Here is a 17,078-nt window from a genome sequence, read left to right on the forward strand (position 1 = left end):
GAGATTTCGCCATGTTGGCCAGGCTGGTTTCAAACTCGTTACCTCAGGTGATCCACCCGCCTCGGCCTCCCAAAGTACTAAGATCACAGGCCTGAGCCACTGTGCCCGGCCTGAATAAACTATTTAAAAGTTGCCTGCTAGATAAGATAATTTTACACCTTTTCAGTTTAAATACATTGTCTCTAATACCATGCCAATCTCTTCTATGGCTTTTTAAATCACCTCTTTTCAAGTAAGTTGATCACGGACAGATTACGAGCAAGGTGATTTAAGCAGCTCAGGTTGTAATTGTTCCCTAGCTAAATCAAGTTCTTAAAAAAAAAAGAAAAACAGAAAAAATTGGAATGTGTCAAGATTTGGAATGAGTTTTAAACTTTCATTTACTTTTAATAGCTTAACTAATTACTGTCAAAATTAATCAGTTTGGAATTGCACCCTTGCTTGATTAATCATGTGGAATTTCCAGGTAACGTATCTGTGTTACATTCTAAAGCACATTCTTGAAAAGTAAAATTCTTCCTTCTTCCACATATTATTTTCATCCTACAGTTTTATTGTTGCTAAAATAGTTTCAGCCTCAAAATGTATCAGAAAAGGACCACCCAGTTATATATACTTCTATTCATCTGAGATGGGACAAGCTCTTTGGTAACTGAAATTTGTCAGATAGGCCCAACTTATTTTCGTTTTTCTTGCTTTTGTGTACCATTTCTCCCTCTTTTAAATTCTACTTATGTTTTGGGATTCATTCAAGTACACTACTTTCAAGATAACTTGTCTGTTGTGATCTTAAGCAGTTATGAATTTTCATAGTTATAGTTGCTGCCACTTCATTAAAACTAGAAAAAAAAATCCCATAGCTTTCAACATTTTCTTGGTTGGAGGACTTGGTATTTTGTATAGTTATATTTGGATCAAATTCTCTTTTATTTTTTTCTTTGGAAATATTAGTAATGTGATAAATGCTAAATAAGAATGCTGTAATTACTTTGGTAATGAATCAAGTTAGTATGTAGTATGGAGCTACCAAATTATGTAGACTATAGTGCCAGTTTGAATTTACTCTTTATTGGGTATAATTCTCTAACTTCATTTGAAATGTAAGAAATCTTCATTGGGCATCACAATGTTACAGTTTAAGTATTTACGTGCAATAAGAGATTTGCATTCTGAATGATTTAGCTCATTTCTATTTGGGATTAAAGTATTAATCTTGGATTAGCCATGCAAGAAAAGTCACTGAAGTGACAGTTGAGATAACTGAGTTTCAGGTTTACCTCAGAAACTTACCAGCTGTGTGACATCAGCAAGTCATTTCTCTGGATTGCTTTCTCAGAGCTCTAAGATAATATTATTTTATATTTTTATAATAAGTTTATTTTTGTAGATGGAAATTGTTTATGTGTCTTGTGTTATTTTAAATTATTACATGAATATATCAGCGATTACCATTTGGTAATAAATGTACTTAAAGTGACTATTTTAGATAATTACAAATACACCTAAAATATGAGAAGAAATTTATAAATATAGAGAGAAATGGAGCTATACCATTGTGTGATTGAATCACTAATTGGCATTATACCATATGATGCTAATTGCAATCTGGTATGAAGAGAGTTTCAATTGATGGAGTCATACCAGATATTTGAAGATTTAAGTTATTATCAAAATGGTAAATAAACATCCTTAAAAGAATTGAAAACATGAACTTGCAGCATTAAAATACATACTTGAAAAATTCAAAACTAGATGATACATTTGCTAGTTCATTACCTAAAAGATGAGTTGGATGAAGAAAAATGTGAAAATGTATGGAAGTCTTTTGCACATTCTGTTTAGAAGTTTGTAGAGCTCAAATGAGTAATTTGAATATTTTCCACTTGATATTGGTTACTAATTTGGAGCATCTTATTGAAATGCCCTGTAGGCCAGGTGCAGTGGTTCACACCTGTAATCTGAGTACTTTGGGAGGCCAAGGCAGGTGGATCGCTTTAGGTCAGGAGTTCGAGACCAGCCTGGCCAACATGGCAACCCATTCTCTAGTAAAAATGAAAAGATTAGCCAGGTGTGGTGGTGCACACCTGTAAACCCAGCTACTTGCAAGGCTGAGGTGTGAGAATCGCTTGAACCTTGGAGGCGGAAGCTACAGTGAGCTGAGATTGCTGCCACTGCACTCCAGTCTGAGCAACAGAGGGAGAGTCTGTCTAAAAAAAGAAAAAAGCCCTGTAAATATACATTATGCAAATTAGATAATGGAGTACCAAATTAGGGAAAAATAATTTAAACTTTTTGTCAAATTTTTATTTTATTTTATTTTATTGAGACAAAGTCTCGTCCTGTTGCTCAGGCTTGGAATGCAGTGACTTGATCATGTCTCACTGCAGCCTAGATCTCCTGGGCTCAAGTTATCTTCCCACCACAGCCTCCTGAGTAGCTGGGACTACCAGCACTCACAACCATGCCTAGCTGATTTTTTCATTTTTATTGTTAGTAGAGATAAGGTCTCTCTGTGTTGCCCAGGCTGGTCTTGAACTTTTAAGCTCAAGCAGTCTTCCCTGCTTAGCCTCTCAAAGTGTTGAGATTATGGCCGTGAGCCATGGTGCCTGGCCTGTCAGTCAGATCTTTTAGTTTGTATTATATGGTATCATCATTCATTAGTTTTGATTTAACCACTTATAAATTTATTTTATTAAAACAAGTTAATTGAGTCTTTATGTCATAAGCATTGTGTTAAGTTTAATTGGGTGTAGAAAGATGAATATGATATGGTCCTTACCAATTTGGGAATGAATTTTTTGAGGGGACAGAAAATAAAGCATTAAAGGGCAAGAGTGGCACAGAAGGAAAAGAGATGAATGTAGAAATTACTAGCCATAAGTTTTCAGTTAGAACCTGAATAAGTGTTGTTAAGGACCTTTCTACACTGGTGTCCTTAAACTTATGTGTATTTGACCTACTTAGGATTCTTGTTAAAAGATAGCTTCTAATTCAGTGTGTCGGAGTAAGCCTGACATTCTGCATTTCTAATAGACACTCAGGTGATGCCAGTGCTTATGGGTCATGATTGATACCTTGAGAAGCAAGTCTCAGTATTGTTCTTTGGAAGTCAGAATTGTAGATGCAGGGTCTGCATTTAAAGGCCTTTCCTGGATATAGTCTTCATTTTTCTGCCTAATTACTTCCATAATATAATTAAAACAGACTGATTGGCAATATAAATGTAAACAGATTCATAGTTTATAAATTTACTTTTTTTGAATGACTAATTTAGTTGACTCTTGGTTATCTAGGAACAGATTAAATGGTAAGTAGTTAGCCATGGTATTAAATAACAGTGTACTTGATATCATGAAGAATTGAAATTAATGTAAGAAAATATTAATATATTTATGCTATAATGTAATTCTGTTTAGAATTATTTGGTACCTACTCTAGCTTGGGAATGTTCCTTGATCTCAGCTGTCAAAGTAATTTTTGGAAGCAGTGCCTGCATTCTCTTCCAGTCTCTAAGGAACAGTGGTCTGCATATGGGGCTGTGCTGTGATTGGTGGAGATTTCTAACATATTGGCTGCAAATACTAATGTAGTTACGGTTCTTTTAAACGTTTGTATGCGTTCTTTCAAATGGTAAATGTATTCTGAAATATAGGATGTGAATTTTAGCTAAATTAGTTTAAAATGTCATTTTATGTGGCATTTTAATTAGTTTTATGTTAACTAGGATTTTGGATATGTGAGAACTTTTCCTTCTACTTTTTTTGGCTGCTTAAGAATTATTTCTTTACATAAACATATATGCACATGCATATATGTAGGCAAACAATGTGTGTAGTATGATCCCAGGTTTAGCATTTCAGCTATATAAGTCATGTGATAAGTTATGAAAATTTAAATGCTCTGAGTAAATCATAATTATGGACAATTATGAAGTGTGGAGAAAATCCTTTAAAATAATTTTGGAGAATTCATTTTTTTCTATCAGATACATGTTTATTTAAAAGTAAAGTACTATAAAGTATATTTAATTTGTTACTTTTTATTTCCTATGGCATAAATGGTAACAAAATGCAGTAGTCCAATGTAGTATTAATTAGAAATAACTAATTTTGCAAGTGCGTAACCTAAGCAATAACATTTAACAGAGGAAATTTATATTTATTATTAATTAAACATTAGATATACTGTGGATTTTTGTTTTTTGGTTTTTTTTTTGTTTTTTTCCAGAGAACCAGAGGACGAAAACGAAGCTTCGTTCCTGAGGAAGAAAAACATGAGGTTGGAATAAGTTAAGCACTTTTACACAGTCTTAACTTTGAGAAATTTTCTTGCTTAAAATTGTTTCCCTCATATCCTTATTTTGTTTGTTATGTTTTATTTTATTATCCCTTGTATGGCAGGAAAGAGTTCCTAGAGAGAGAAGACAAAGACAGTCTGTGTTGCAAAAGAAGCCCAAGGCTGAAGATTTAAGAACTGAATGTGCAACTTGCAAGGGAACTGGAGACAATGAAAATCTTGTCAGGTAAGTTGGATGCTAAAACCTTGTCTTTAGGGGATGAAAGCTCTATATTTATTTTCTCATCACAGAAAAAATAAAAAAACAATTGCAGGATAAGACCTTTCTTAAAATATTATATAGTGGAAACAGTACTTTAGAAACAGATTTCATCCACTTCTTAACCTCTCACACATGGTTATACTCTGGATTTAAATGTAAATAAGAGTGATAATCTGCATGTTTAACACAGGGAATTATTTTTCTCTTGACAAGAGAAATTAACAGTGCTCTCTATTTAGAGGCCATGAAAGTAATTTGATCTAAACACTGTGTACTAAGATTATTATGTTTTATGTCAGAAAACAATAAAGTTACTAAGCTCTGTTAGCATATTCTAAATGTTTGAAATTTAGAAGCAATGGTGAGAAGACAGACTTTTTATTGACAAGAACTTAATTAGCACTTTCTTATTGCTTATCAAAACAAATGTGTTAAATGCTTCTCCCTTACGAAATAAAGAAAGGTGAAAAGATGGCCTAGGTTGATTTTATTTTTTGTTTTGTCTTTGTTTCTTTGTTTCGTTTTGGTACTTTATTTTTTTTTAATCAGACATAATGCTAATCAGAAATCTTAGCTGATGCTGCACATTGGCTTTTCCCAACGGTCCAGAGGCTGCTAATTTTAGCGGAAATGAAGAAATTGATCAAAGCTCTGGTGAGATGGGGGAGTGAGTGGGTGAACAAAAAGAGCTAATTTAAAAGAGGCATCAGACTTTCAAAGGACAGTGTCACAAAAGTTCTTAGAGTTCTTACAGGGACTTTGTAAGGGAATCCATTCTTACTTCTTTAAAAAATTGTCTTCTGGTAAAGCCCTGTTAAATTAACTGAGGACACAGAAATTAAACATTTCAAAAAGAATAAACATATTGATAAAAACAAATATATTAGTGTTGTATGTTTTTAAATACTTACTTTCAAATGATTTAATCTATTTTGGTCATTAAAATATGTCTTTATTTCTCAAAGAAAGGCATGAAGTCTTAAATTTTATGAATTTTTTATGCTATCAATGAGAAAGATAAAGTAAAAATTACAGTAGAAAAAGACAAAGTCCTTCAACAAAGTTAAGAAAGTTTATAATAATTGGCTAATTTTTTTGAGGTAGTTCATGTAGAGTGTGTTGGGAGCTATCCTGAAGGTTAAGTTTATTAAAATTTAGGGTAAAGTAGTAAGTAGTTCCAAGTTCAGGAGATACACCTGAATAATTCTGACCACAGTATAAATTTTGCAATTTGTCGAAAATGAAATCCCAAGCATAAGCGTAACATAATGGAGTAAATGAAACAATAAAAATAAAGAAAAAAAATAACAATCTTATATAATGAACAAAAATTTAATTCAGGAAAATTCCCTTGGGGTTGAGGATGGAGTTGAGGACTATGATTGATTTGAAACAGTAGTTAAAAACTTATAGAGCTGGTGATCCTTTTATTAATTATTTGAACCTGTATGAGTATCTCCTGTGTCTTACTAATTTTTTTTTTTAATATGAGATTGATTGAGGCCTTTTTGCTGTAGGACTTAGAGGTTTTTATTAGGTTTTTTGTTTTGCTTTTGTCATATATTGGAAATTAGGAACCTGAGAAATGCAATTTTTATTTTAAAAATCAGTTTATGATAGATTTCCAACCCATCATATTTTAGTCGTTTAATAAAAAAAGTGCCATCTTCTAATTTTGATAAGATTTTTGAATAGTATTACTCTATGTTATTTATTTCTTTAGTTTCTGTTATGAAATTTTTATTTCTAATTGCATTATTACAATATGCAAATGTCTGGAATTTTGTGAAAGTCTTCTGGAAGGTAAAGATATTTTTATTACTCTAAAATAATGGATATGCAAAGTCCCCTTCCTTCGTTTTGCCTTATTAAGAAGATAATATCGTAAATTGTCTGCAAAGTTTTAAAGAGGTAATGTAGAGGAAATTAAATGTTTTATTGGTACTATATTTTAATATTTCTTAGGACAAGATAAACTGGATATAAAGCAATGCCATAAAATATTTTTGGTTATAATGTGATCTTTAAAAAAAATATATTGTTTATGCACTATTCTTCTTGGGTTAAAGAATTTTTATATAAAATTTCATATGTTTGATAAAAGTAATCTCATAAGCTAATATCTGCCATTTTCCCTGGCATCTCATATTTTGGAATTGGCACTGTTATTGTTTGAAAATCACCCCCCAAAAGTCTACACTTTTTTATTACATTGCATCTTAAATACTATCTTTACATGCTATTTTTTTAACTTTCAAATAAGATATTTTAAATAAGGATTTATTTTCTCTACAGATATATTTCAGCGCTTACTCAGACATATGTGTATGTCTGTTAGGTTCTCTTTTAAAATTAAACTTCATGGGTCACAATTAGTCTTTTATTTAATATACTGTCTTTACTTTCTCAAGTTCTTTTAAACTGATGTTTATATCTCACTAGAATCTGCTCTTCAGCAGTTTTGATTTTTTAAACCACACTTCTCTATGTAATTCAGGCTATATAGAAAATTCCTTCTTAATTGTCCTTTTTTAGTTATTTGTATGTGTTTACTTGTGAATTTATATGTATAATTTTTTATATCATTGAACAATTGCATGCAATTTGTCAGTACATTGTAATTAGTAAGTTTCAACTGTTATTTTCTGCTTTGCCTGTTTTTCTTGGGACTTGGGCAAGTAATTTAGCATTTCTGTGTCTTGGTTTTCCCCCCGTTGTACATGATCACAATCATACTTGCTTCATTAGGTACCTTATGGATAATTGCTGAGTGATAGTAAGGTTCTTTCCATATAAAATGTTAGAACAGTAGTATTATTTAGTAACACAAAGAATACATGTATGTGTGCATTGAAATAAAGGTCACAATTGGTAAATATGTTTCCAGTTATAATAAATACTTATTTGTTATGTCAGAAAATGTACATGTCCTGTTGTATATAATTTTGTCTAGAATCTAGGAGACAAAAGGAAATTTGTCATTACATGTTTTCTAAAATGATTAGATCGAAGGTTTACAGCATCTCAGGCAATTTTATTTTTTTAAGTGCTGGTTTTTTGCCATCTACTTTTAAAATTTAATTAGAAATTATCTGAGAAGTTCTCAACTAAATATATATTTCTTTATGCTATTTAATGTAATCTAAATGCTAAAGGTCAAGTTGAAACTATTTCATGGAATTGGGAAGTCTTAAAGGCTTTGTCTGTGATAGGTCGTTCTTTGTTGGAAGTAGTTATGGAACTACTTAGTGATACCTTATTTATTTTTGTTTCCACGGTTCATGGCACATTTAATGATCAGAAAATGCTTGGTAAATGAACTCTACATAAGTAATGACTGAGTATTCTTTTGCTGAATTAATAAAAACTGTCACTATTATAATTTAATTCTAGAGCAAATTGAGTCACAAAATATAATGTTTGATGAAGATATTTAAAGGGCTTGATAAAGGACAATTGATTTTTTGTCACTAAAATGTAGTGGATAGTTTTTCCTCTGCTGTATTTTAAGTAAGGAAATAGATTTGAGAATAAATGATTAATCTATGAAAAGTAGAGATGAAGTGATTCCTCTCCTTGAGCCTATATGAAAAGGAAGTGGGCCTGTCTTTCAGTCTTTATCGAACTATCAAATTAGGAATAACACCAAACTTCTAAACCTCAAATTTTATCTTAACTTTATAGACTCAATGTGGCACATTTATTACTTAATCAGAGATAGGAGAGAGAGAAGAAAGGTTTCCTAAAGCTAAGAACCCTGGAATCCATGAGCCCTCTTAAATAGCATCTTTAATTTTATTTTGTATTGTGGCCATTTTTCAGAAGCATTGAGGGTAGGAAATGATCTATTAAGCTATTTCACTTTTATAGCTAATTCTACACTATTAAATGCTTGCCAGATTCTCCCCTTTATTTGAGTATATGGCAAATTATATAGGTATTGAACCATTTTGATTACAAGGGTAGGGTGTCAATTTGGTCTCTAAACATTGTTGTTCGCACTTTTATTTATTTTACATTTAAAAATCTGGCTTGTCAGTGCATCCTCCCCAACTAAATTTGTTTGTGTCATAAATTATTAGGAAAACCAGCAAGAATTCATATGTATTACATTTTATTTTCAAATATTAGTCTCTCGTTATTCTGATTATAATTTTTTTGTTGTTTGTTTTCGTTGTCACTCAGGCTAGAGTGCAGTGGCACTTTCTTGACGCAGTACAGCCTCTGCCTCCTGGGCTCAAGCAATCCTCTCACCTCAGCCTCCCGAGTAGCTGAGACTTGATTTTTTATTTTTAATTAACTTTTCTGTTCTAACTAGTATGGAGGCTTATAGACTTCCTGGGTCATAATTGAAGGGTTTTTCCCTCTGAGATTTGATTAGACTGAGAGTAAAGCTAAAATTGCTTATAAGTTTAGTTACTATTTTTCATAAAACGTTAGGTCACTAAAAATGGATTATTTTAAATTTAACAAAATGAAAGCAGTCTTGTCCCTCTTAAGATTAGTTAGGATTGCATTTGTTCAATTAATTTCTTTCTTTCTTTCTTTCTTTCTTTTTTTTTTTTTTTTTTTTTGAGATAGAGTCTTGTTGTTGCCCAGGCTGGAGTGCAGTGGTGCAATCTTTGCTCTCTGCAACCTCCACCTCTTGAGTTCAAATGATTCTCCTGCCTTAGCCTCCCGAGTAGCTGGGATTACAGGCATGCACCACCATGCCTGGGTAATTTTTTGTATTTTTAATAGAGACAGTGTTTCACCATGTTGGCCAGGCTGGTCTCGAACTCCTAACTCCAGATGATCTGCCCACCTCGGCCTCTCAAAGTGCTGGGATTACAAGGATGAGCCACTGTGCCAAGCCTGGTCGATTTCTTAAAACAAATTTAGTTATTTTAATTTGATTATAGACTTGCTAAATTAGTGTTTCTTGTGTAGTTTATCATATAGTAATCACTCTTAATAGTGATAAAATATGCATTTTCAATAGCATGATTTTGAAGTGATGATGCAAATGTATGTTATTTATAATACTTAAAAACTAAAACTAAGAAACAAATATAGGTTCTTAAAATGATTTGTGTCTTCTAATTTTAAATGCATTAAAAACATATTTCCTGCATAAGGACATTTTTAGATAAACTTCCATTTCTCTTCTTGGAAAAGTTTTTTTTTTTTTTTTTATTTCTAAGTCATTGATTAGTATTATGCAATAATTATTTTTAAAGGATTGTTTCCAGAGCTTGTATTTCTAGTATTTTTTTCAATTAAGTATGGCAAAGTGTATTCATTCATGTCACCCTGACAACTTGTGTGATATACCTTTTTCTTCCAATTCGACTACTATTATTTCTGGTATAGGTTGTTTAAGTTGGCTTTCCTCCTTCAAGTATCTTAAAAGAATAATTATTGTTTTACTAATCTTTGTGTAGCTCTATCTTTGCCCCAAGTCACTAAACAAAAAGCACTTCCACAGTCGTTAGTCACATTAAGGAATCTTTGGCAAGATATTCAATCTTTTTAATTTTCATGTTAGATTTAATATAAAGGGCAGAGATAAAGTACTATAGCAAGATGTCTCTGAAGACATATGGGCTTTCTAAAATTCTTAGCCTAAAGAATTTGCCACTTCAAGGATATTGGTCTAAAATTCTCTTTTTTGGTTGTGTCTCTGCCAGGCTTTGGTATCAGAATGATGCTGGCCTCATAAAATGAGTTAGGGAGGATTCCCTCTTTTTCTATTGATTGGAATAGTTTCAGAAGGAATGGTACCAGTTCCTCCTTGTACCTCTGGTAGAATTCGGCTGTGAATCCATCTGGTCCTGGACTCTCTTTGGTTGGTAAACTATTGATTATTGCCACAATTTCAGCTCCTGTTATTGGTCTATTCAGAGATTCAACTTCTTCCTGGTTTAGTCTTGGGAGAGTGTATGTGTCGAGGAATGTATCCATTTCTTCTAGATTTTCTAGTTTATTTGCGTAGAGGTGTTTGTAGTATTCTCTGATGGTAGTTTGTATTTCTGTGGGATCGGTGGTGATATCCCCTTTATCATTTTTTATTGCGTCTATTTGATTCTTATTTCATCCATGTCCCTACAAAGGATATGAACTCATCATTTTTTATGGCTGCATAGTATTCCATGGTGTATATGTGCCACATTTTCTTAATCCAGTCTATCATTGTTGGACATTTGGGTTGGTTCCAAGTCTTTGCTATTGTGAATAATGCCGCAATAAACATATGTGTGCATGTGTCTTTATAGCAGCATGATTTATAGTCATTTGGGTATATACCCAGTAATGGGATGGCTGGGTCAAATGGTATTTCTAGTTCTAGATCCCTGAGGAATCGCCACACTGACTTCCACAATGTTTGAACTAGTTTACAGTCCCACCAACAGTGTAAAAGTGTTCCTATTTCTCCACATCCTCTCCAGCACCTGTTGTTTCCTGACTTTTGAATGATTGCACAGTAAACTATCGCAAGAACAAAAAACCAAACACTGCATATTCTCACTCATAGGTGGGAATTGAACAATGAGATCACATGGACACAGGAAGGGGAATACCATACTCTGGGGACTGTGGTGGGGAGGGGGGAGGGGGGAGGGATAGCATTGGGAGATATACCTAATGCTAGATGACGAGTTAGTGGGTGCAGCGCACCAGCATGGCACATGTATACATATGTAACTAACCTGCACAATGTGCACATGTACCCTAAAACTTAAAGTATAATAAAAAAAAATAAATAAATAAATAAATAAAAAAAAAGAATTTGCCACTTAACTCTTTTAACAGGATTTACATGAAAAGGGAAGACAAGCCTGGCATTCTAACTCCAAATTGATGAAGCATTGGGAATTATTTGAAAATTTTAAACAAAGGAATATAATTATGACCTTTTTAAAACTTTATTTTCGTAGCTTTTTAACTGTCCTTTTGATTTTTACATTTATTTTTAAAATAACTGTTTTCGAAGCAGTTGCTTTTCAGGGAAATTCTGATATGATTACCAAATAATAGTGTCATCCAATAGGTAAGTAAAATTGAAACTCAATAAAATTAGTAACATCTATTTCTGCTACATTCTGTAGTGTTTAACATAATTACCTTACTATTCTGAGAAAATATTCACAAATATCTATTTTGTTCAGTGAACAGTTTTTTTTTTTTGAGACGGAGTTTCACTCCTGACACCCAGGCTGGAGTGCAGTGGTGTGATATCGGCTCACTGCAACCTCCGCCTCTCAGGTTCAAGTGATTCTTCTGCCTCAGCCTCCCAAGTAGCTAGGATTACAGGTGCATGCCACCACGCCTGGCTAATTTTTGTATTTTTAGTAGACACAGCGTTTCACCATATTGGTCAGGCTGGTCTCAAACTCCTGACCTCAGGTGATCTGCCTGCCTTGGCCTCCCAAAGTTCTGGAATTACAGGCATGAGCCACTGTGCCTGTCCCATGAACAGTTATTTTTTAAGCTTTTTGATATCGTTAAAAAAAGAGATTACTTGATTGTGGTATCCTTAAGTTTTGAAAGTTTTATTTTATTATTGTTTTTGAAAACCTTTTTATTTCAATGATATTAGCTTTTAAAAAACTACACTTTTTAGTTGAATCAGCTTAATAATAGAAGTAGAGCTCTTTAAAGATGTCAATATTTAATATATGAATAGTGCTAGAATGTATAAAGAAAGCAGCCTGAGCAGTGATTAACAAAGATATTTTTCTTTCCTTTTTAAATTAAAGTTAAGTAGACAAAAAGAGCAAATGTTACCACTATTTAAACTTCTTTAATACATCATCTTTGCTGATATATATTTTTTTGAATATACATTTCAATGAACCACAGTCTTAGTAATTTAGATGTAGGCAACAAAAAATTAAAAGGCTGAAAAAATGACTGTAACTATGTAGAAACCTCATTATAAATGCCTTATTTTACAGATCTTAAATCTAGACTATGTAAACTAGATAAACAATAAACTTCCCTAAAGTTGAAAATTTTGTAATGATGAAATGATGAAACAAACATAAACAGAAACAGTATTTCTTAGAAATAGTGTTTATAAATTGTTTCATCCAATGGTTTGCTAACTTTTAGGCCTCAGCTTAAAATCAAGCTTAAAATATGCAGAAAGTAGTTTCAGAATTGCCAACCCAAACCACTGTAAAACAAGGTAAATCTAACCAAGTTTAGTAGTTGTTTGGCCTGTGTGTGTGGGTTGGGGGTGGTAAAAGTTACATACAATGAAATGCATATGTATTATGTGAATAAATTGGTGAATTTTGACAGAAGCATACAATCATGTAACCCCCATTTCTATCAAGATACAGAACATTTTCATTGCTCCAGAAAGGTCAAAGATGACGACTCTTCTATGTTTTTTCACCATAGATTAGTTTTGTCTCTTCTAGAGTTTTATACAAATGGCATTTTTCTCTTTTATTTGATTTTAGCCATTATAATGAATGTGTAGAGGTATCCCATTGTTGTTTTAGTTCTCATTACTCTGATAAGTAATGATGTTGAGCATATTTTCTTTTCTTTTCTTTTTATTTTTTTTGAGACAGAGTCTCACTCTGTTGCACAGGATGGAGTGCAGTGGCACAACATGACACACTACAGCTTCAACCTCCCAGTCTCAAGTGATCTTCCCACCTTAGCCTCCCAGGTAGCTGGGACTACAGGTGCCGCCATCAGACCCAGCTAGTTTTTTATTTTTTTTTTCGTAGAGACAGGCATTCGCCATGTTGCCCATGCTGGTCTTGAACTCCTGGGCTCAAGCAGTCATCCCACTTTGGCTTTCCAAAGTGCTGAGATTATAGGTGTGAGCCACCACCCCTGGCTTATTGAGCACCTTTTTATTTGCTCACTGGTAGTATGTCTTTCTTTGTGAACTAATTCTTTTGCCTATCTTTTAAGAAATTGAGTTGTTTAGTATTGAGTGGTAGGAATTACTAATATAATTGGGATGTAATTTCTTTTTCAGATATGTATTTTGCATACATACTCTTTTTTATTTGTGGCTTGCCTATTCATTTTCTTTAATGGTATTATTTAAGGAGTAGAAGTTGCTAATTTTGCAGATATCCAGCATAGCAATGTTTTGTTTTATGGTTATTGTTATTTCCTATCTAATAATTCTTTGCTTAGGTCCAGGTGACAAAAACTTTCTTCTTTGTTTTCTTCTAGAAGCTTTGTAGTTTTGGCTTTTATATTTTATATGAGCTATCTGAAATTAATTTTTGTATATGGTTTCAGGTAGAGTTAAGGAAGGTTTGTTTATTATCTGCCCCATGTGGATTTCCAGTATCATTTGTTGAAAATACTTGCCTTTCCACATTAAATTACTTTGGTGCCACTTTTAAATGCCAGTTGGCTTTTTCAATGTGGGCTTATTTCTAGACTTTCTATTGTATTCCATTGAGTTATGTATTTATTCCTGTGCCAAGACCAACTCTTGATTACTCAGGCTGTGGAGTAAGCTGTTTCGTTTTTCTGGATCCTTTGCATTTTCATGTAAATGTTAGAAACAGCTTGTCCATTTTCATTTTAAAAAGGAAAGCCTGGACATAACACCAAAAGCATAGGTAATAACAGCAACAAAAGATTAGCTAAGTTGGACTAAATTCAAAGTTAAAAACTTTTGTGTGTGAAAGGACACCATCACCAGATGGTAAAAAGGTTAACCCATAGGATAGGGGGAAATATTTGCAAGTCATGTATCTGTTAAGGGATTGAGAATATATAAAGAACTTGGACAACTCAGCAATAAGAAACAACCCCATTAAAAATGGGCATAGGACTTGAAAATATTTCTCCAAAGAAGATATACAATAGCCAACAAGCATATGAAAAGATGCTCAACATCACGAATCATTCAGGAAAAGTAAATCGAAACCACAGTGAGATACCACCTCACACCCATTGGGCTAGTTATCATTAAAATAAATAAATAAACAGAAAATAACAGGTGTTGGCAAGGATGTGGAGAAACTGGAGTTCTTGTACAATTGCCCTTGGGAATATAAAATTGTGCAGCTACTATGGAAAACAGTATTTTAATTCCTCAAAAAATTAAAGACAGAATTACTATTTGATCTGTTAATACTGCTTCTAGCTGTACACCCAAAGCAGAAACTCAAACAGATAATTGAACACCTGTTTTCATAGCAACATTATTCACAATAGCCAAAAGGTGGAAGCAACCCAAGTTCCACTGATGGATTAAAGGATAAACAAAAGGTAGTGTATATATGTATATTCTCTTAGTCCATTTTATGTTGCTAAGAAGAAATACCTGAGGCTGGATAATTGATAAAGAAGGAAATGTTTATTTGGCTCACAGTTCTCATTGTTGGGAAGCTCAAGATTGGGCATCTGCATCTGGTGAGGACCTCAGGGTGCTTTCACTCATGGTGGAAGGTAAAGGAGAACTGGTATGATCAGGGATCACATGATAAGAGAGGAATCAAGAGAGGGGGAGATGCCAGGCTCTTTTTAATATCCAACTATCAAAGGAACTAATAGAGTTAGAACACACCCCTGAGGAGGTCATTAATCTCTTCATGAAGGATTCATCTTCATGACGTAAACACCTCCCATTAGGACCCCCCTAAATTGGGATCACATTTCAACATTAGGTTTGTAGGTGACAGGTATCCAAACCATAGCATACATACAGTAGAATATTATCCAGCCTTAAAAAGGAATGAAATTCTGGGCCGGGTGCGGTGGCTCACGCCTGTAATCCCAGCACTTCGGAAGGCCAAGGCAGGTGAATCACGAGGTCAGGAGATCGAGACCATCCTGGCTAACACAGTGAAACCCCGTGTCTACTAAAAAATACAAAAAATTAGTCTGGCATGGTGGTGGGCACCAGTAGTCCCAGCTACTTGGGAGGCTGAGGCAGGAGAATGGCATGAACCCGGAGGCAGAGCTTGCAGTGAGCCAAGATCGCGCCACTGCACTCCAGCCTGGGTGACAGAGCGAGACTCCGTCTCAAAAAAAAAAAAATAAATAAATAAATCTGATACTGCAACATAGATGAACCTTGAGAACATTATGCTAAGTAAAATAAACCAGTTACAGAAGGGGACAAATAATGTATGATTCCACTTACATGAGATTCCTAGAGTAGTCAGATTTATAGAGACAAAAGTAAAAATGGTGGTTTCCAGGGGGAAGGAGGAATGGGCGGTTAGTGTTTAAGGCGTACAGAGTTTCAGCTGGGAAAGATGAAAAAGTTCTGGAGATGGATGGTGGGGATGGTTGCACAACAGTGTGAATGTGAATGCCACAGAGCTGTACACTTAAAAATGGTTAAGATGGTCAATGCTATGTATATTTTACCACACTTGATTTTTAAAAAGAACCTGAAGAACAAAAGTCTACAGGGATTATAATAGGCTTTATGTTGAATACATGGGATTTAGTGGCAGGGAAAGGGGCTGGGGCAGGGGGACATTAACATTTTAACCATGTTGCATCTTTCAATTTATGATCATGGTATACCTCTCCATTTATTCAGATACTCAGATAGTCTTTATTTTTTCTCACTGATGTAGTTTCGAGTTTAGGAATCTTGCATGTCTTTTATTACATGCATTTTTAAGAATGTAATGTTTTTGATGCTATTGTATAGGTTATCTTTAAAGTTTTCTGTTTTCTGTTAGAGTTTAGAGCTGCCAGGTGGTCAGTTAGGAAAACAAGCAAAGTTCAAAGTAACAAAACTTTATTTTCTTATTCTGGTAGCATCAGGAAGAAGCCAGTCAGGAAAGGTTGCTGGCTCCTGAGTATTACATTGTTTCCCACTGAACAGCAGTGGGCAAGAGTCAGGAAGATAAGTGCAGATACACCCCCCACCCCAACCAGCACCCCACACCACACATACCCTTGTACTTAGAGGAGAAATTTAGTCTTACTGCTAAAGGATTCCCAAACAAAGGTTCCTGCTGTTTTATGGACCCAGGGGCTTCTGGAAGGGAGATGGGGAAGGGGTAGGAGGTAGAAAAGTACTGAGTCCGCATGGAGAAGTGCCTTCAAGTCTCCTTAATAAGGAGGACAATAAGGCACAGGTATTTGAACAGTGTTTGCTGGGCTCTTCCATCCCCTCTCTCCCAGGGAGGCTTCAAAATCAACCTTGCAAATCTGGGATAAACCCTTCTGGTCTGATGTATTGCCTCTTTTATGTATTTTTAAAATTTTGTTTGCTAATATTTTGATAAGGGTTATACATTCTCTATGAACGTATTCCCTCCCTCCCTCCCTTCCTCCCTTCTTTCCTTCCCCTCCCCTCCCCTCCTCTCCCCTCCCTTTCCGTCCCCTCCCTTTCCCTTCCTTCCTTCCTTCCTTCTTGCTTGTCTTTCCTTTTTTTTTGATTGGTTGGTTGTTGCCCAGGCTTGGTCTCAAACTCCTGGGCTTAAGTGATCCTCCTGAGTAGCTGGAATTACCACCATGGCTTGGTATTACCACCACACCACCATGCCCAGCTGTTCTATTATTTATTTATTTTTTTTTTTCTGGT

The 17,078-nt window shown here is 34.1% G+C and overlaps 1 protein-coding gene across 13 annotated transcripts in view; it reads left to right on the top strand.

The window, feature by feature from the left end:
- PHF14 (PHD finger protein 14) overlaps window positions 1–17,078 on the top strand; it is a 230,174-nt gene that overhangs the window by 116,629 nt on the left and 96,467 nt on the right. For 12 of the 13 annotated variants that reach the window (XM_055115712.1, XM_055115713.1, XM_055115707.1 and 9 more), the window contains 2 exons: window positions 4,228–4,278; window positions 4,401–4,522. In XM_055115712.1, coding sequence (XP_054971687.1) covers window positions 4,228–4,278; window positions 4,401–4,522 — 173 coding nt within the window. Of the gene's footprint in view, window positions 1–4,227; window positions 4,279–4,400; window positions 4,523–5,107; window positions 11,282–17,078 lie in introns of those variants that run through there. The other variant, XM_063606180.1, reaches the window with a different exon arrangement.

Source organism: Pan paniscus, chromosome 6 (genome assembly GCF_029289425.2).
Source record: "Pan paniscus chromosome 6, NHGRI_mPanPan1-v2.0_pri, whole genome shotgun sequence".
Lineage (NCBI taxonomy): Eukaryota > Metazoa > Chordata > Mammalia > Primates > Hominidae > Pan > Pan paniscus.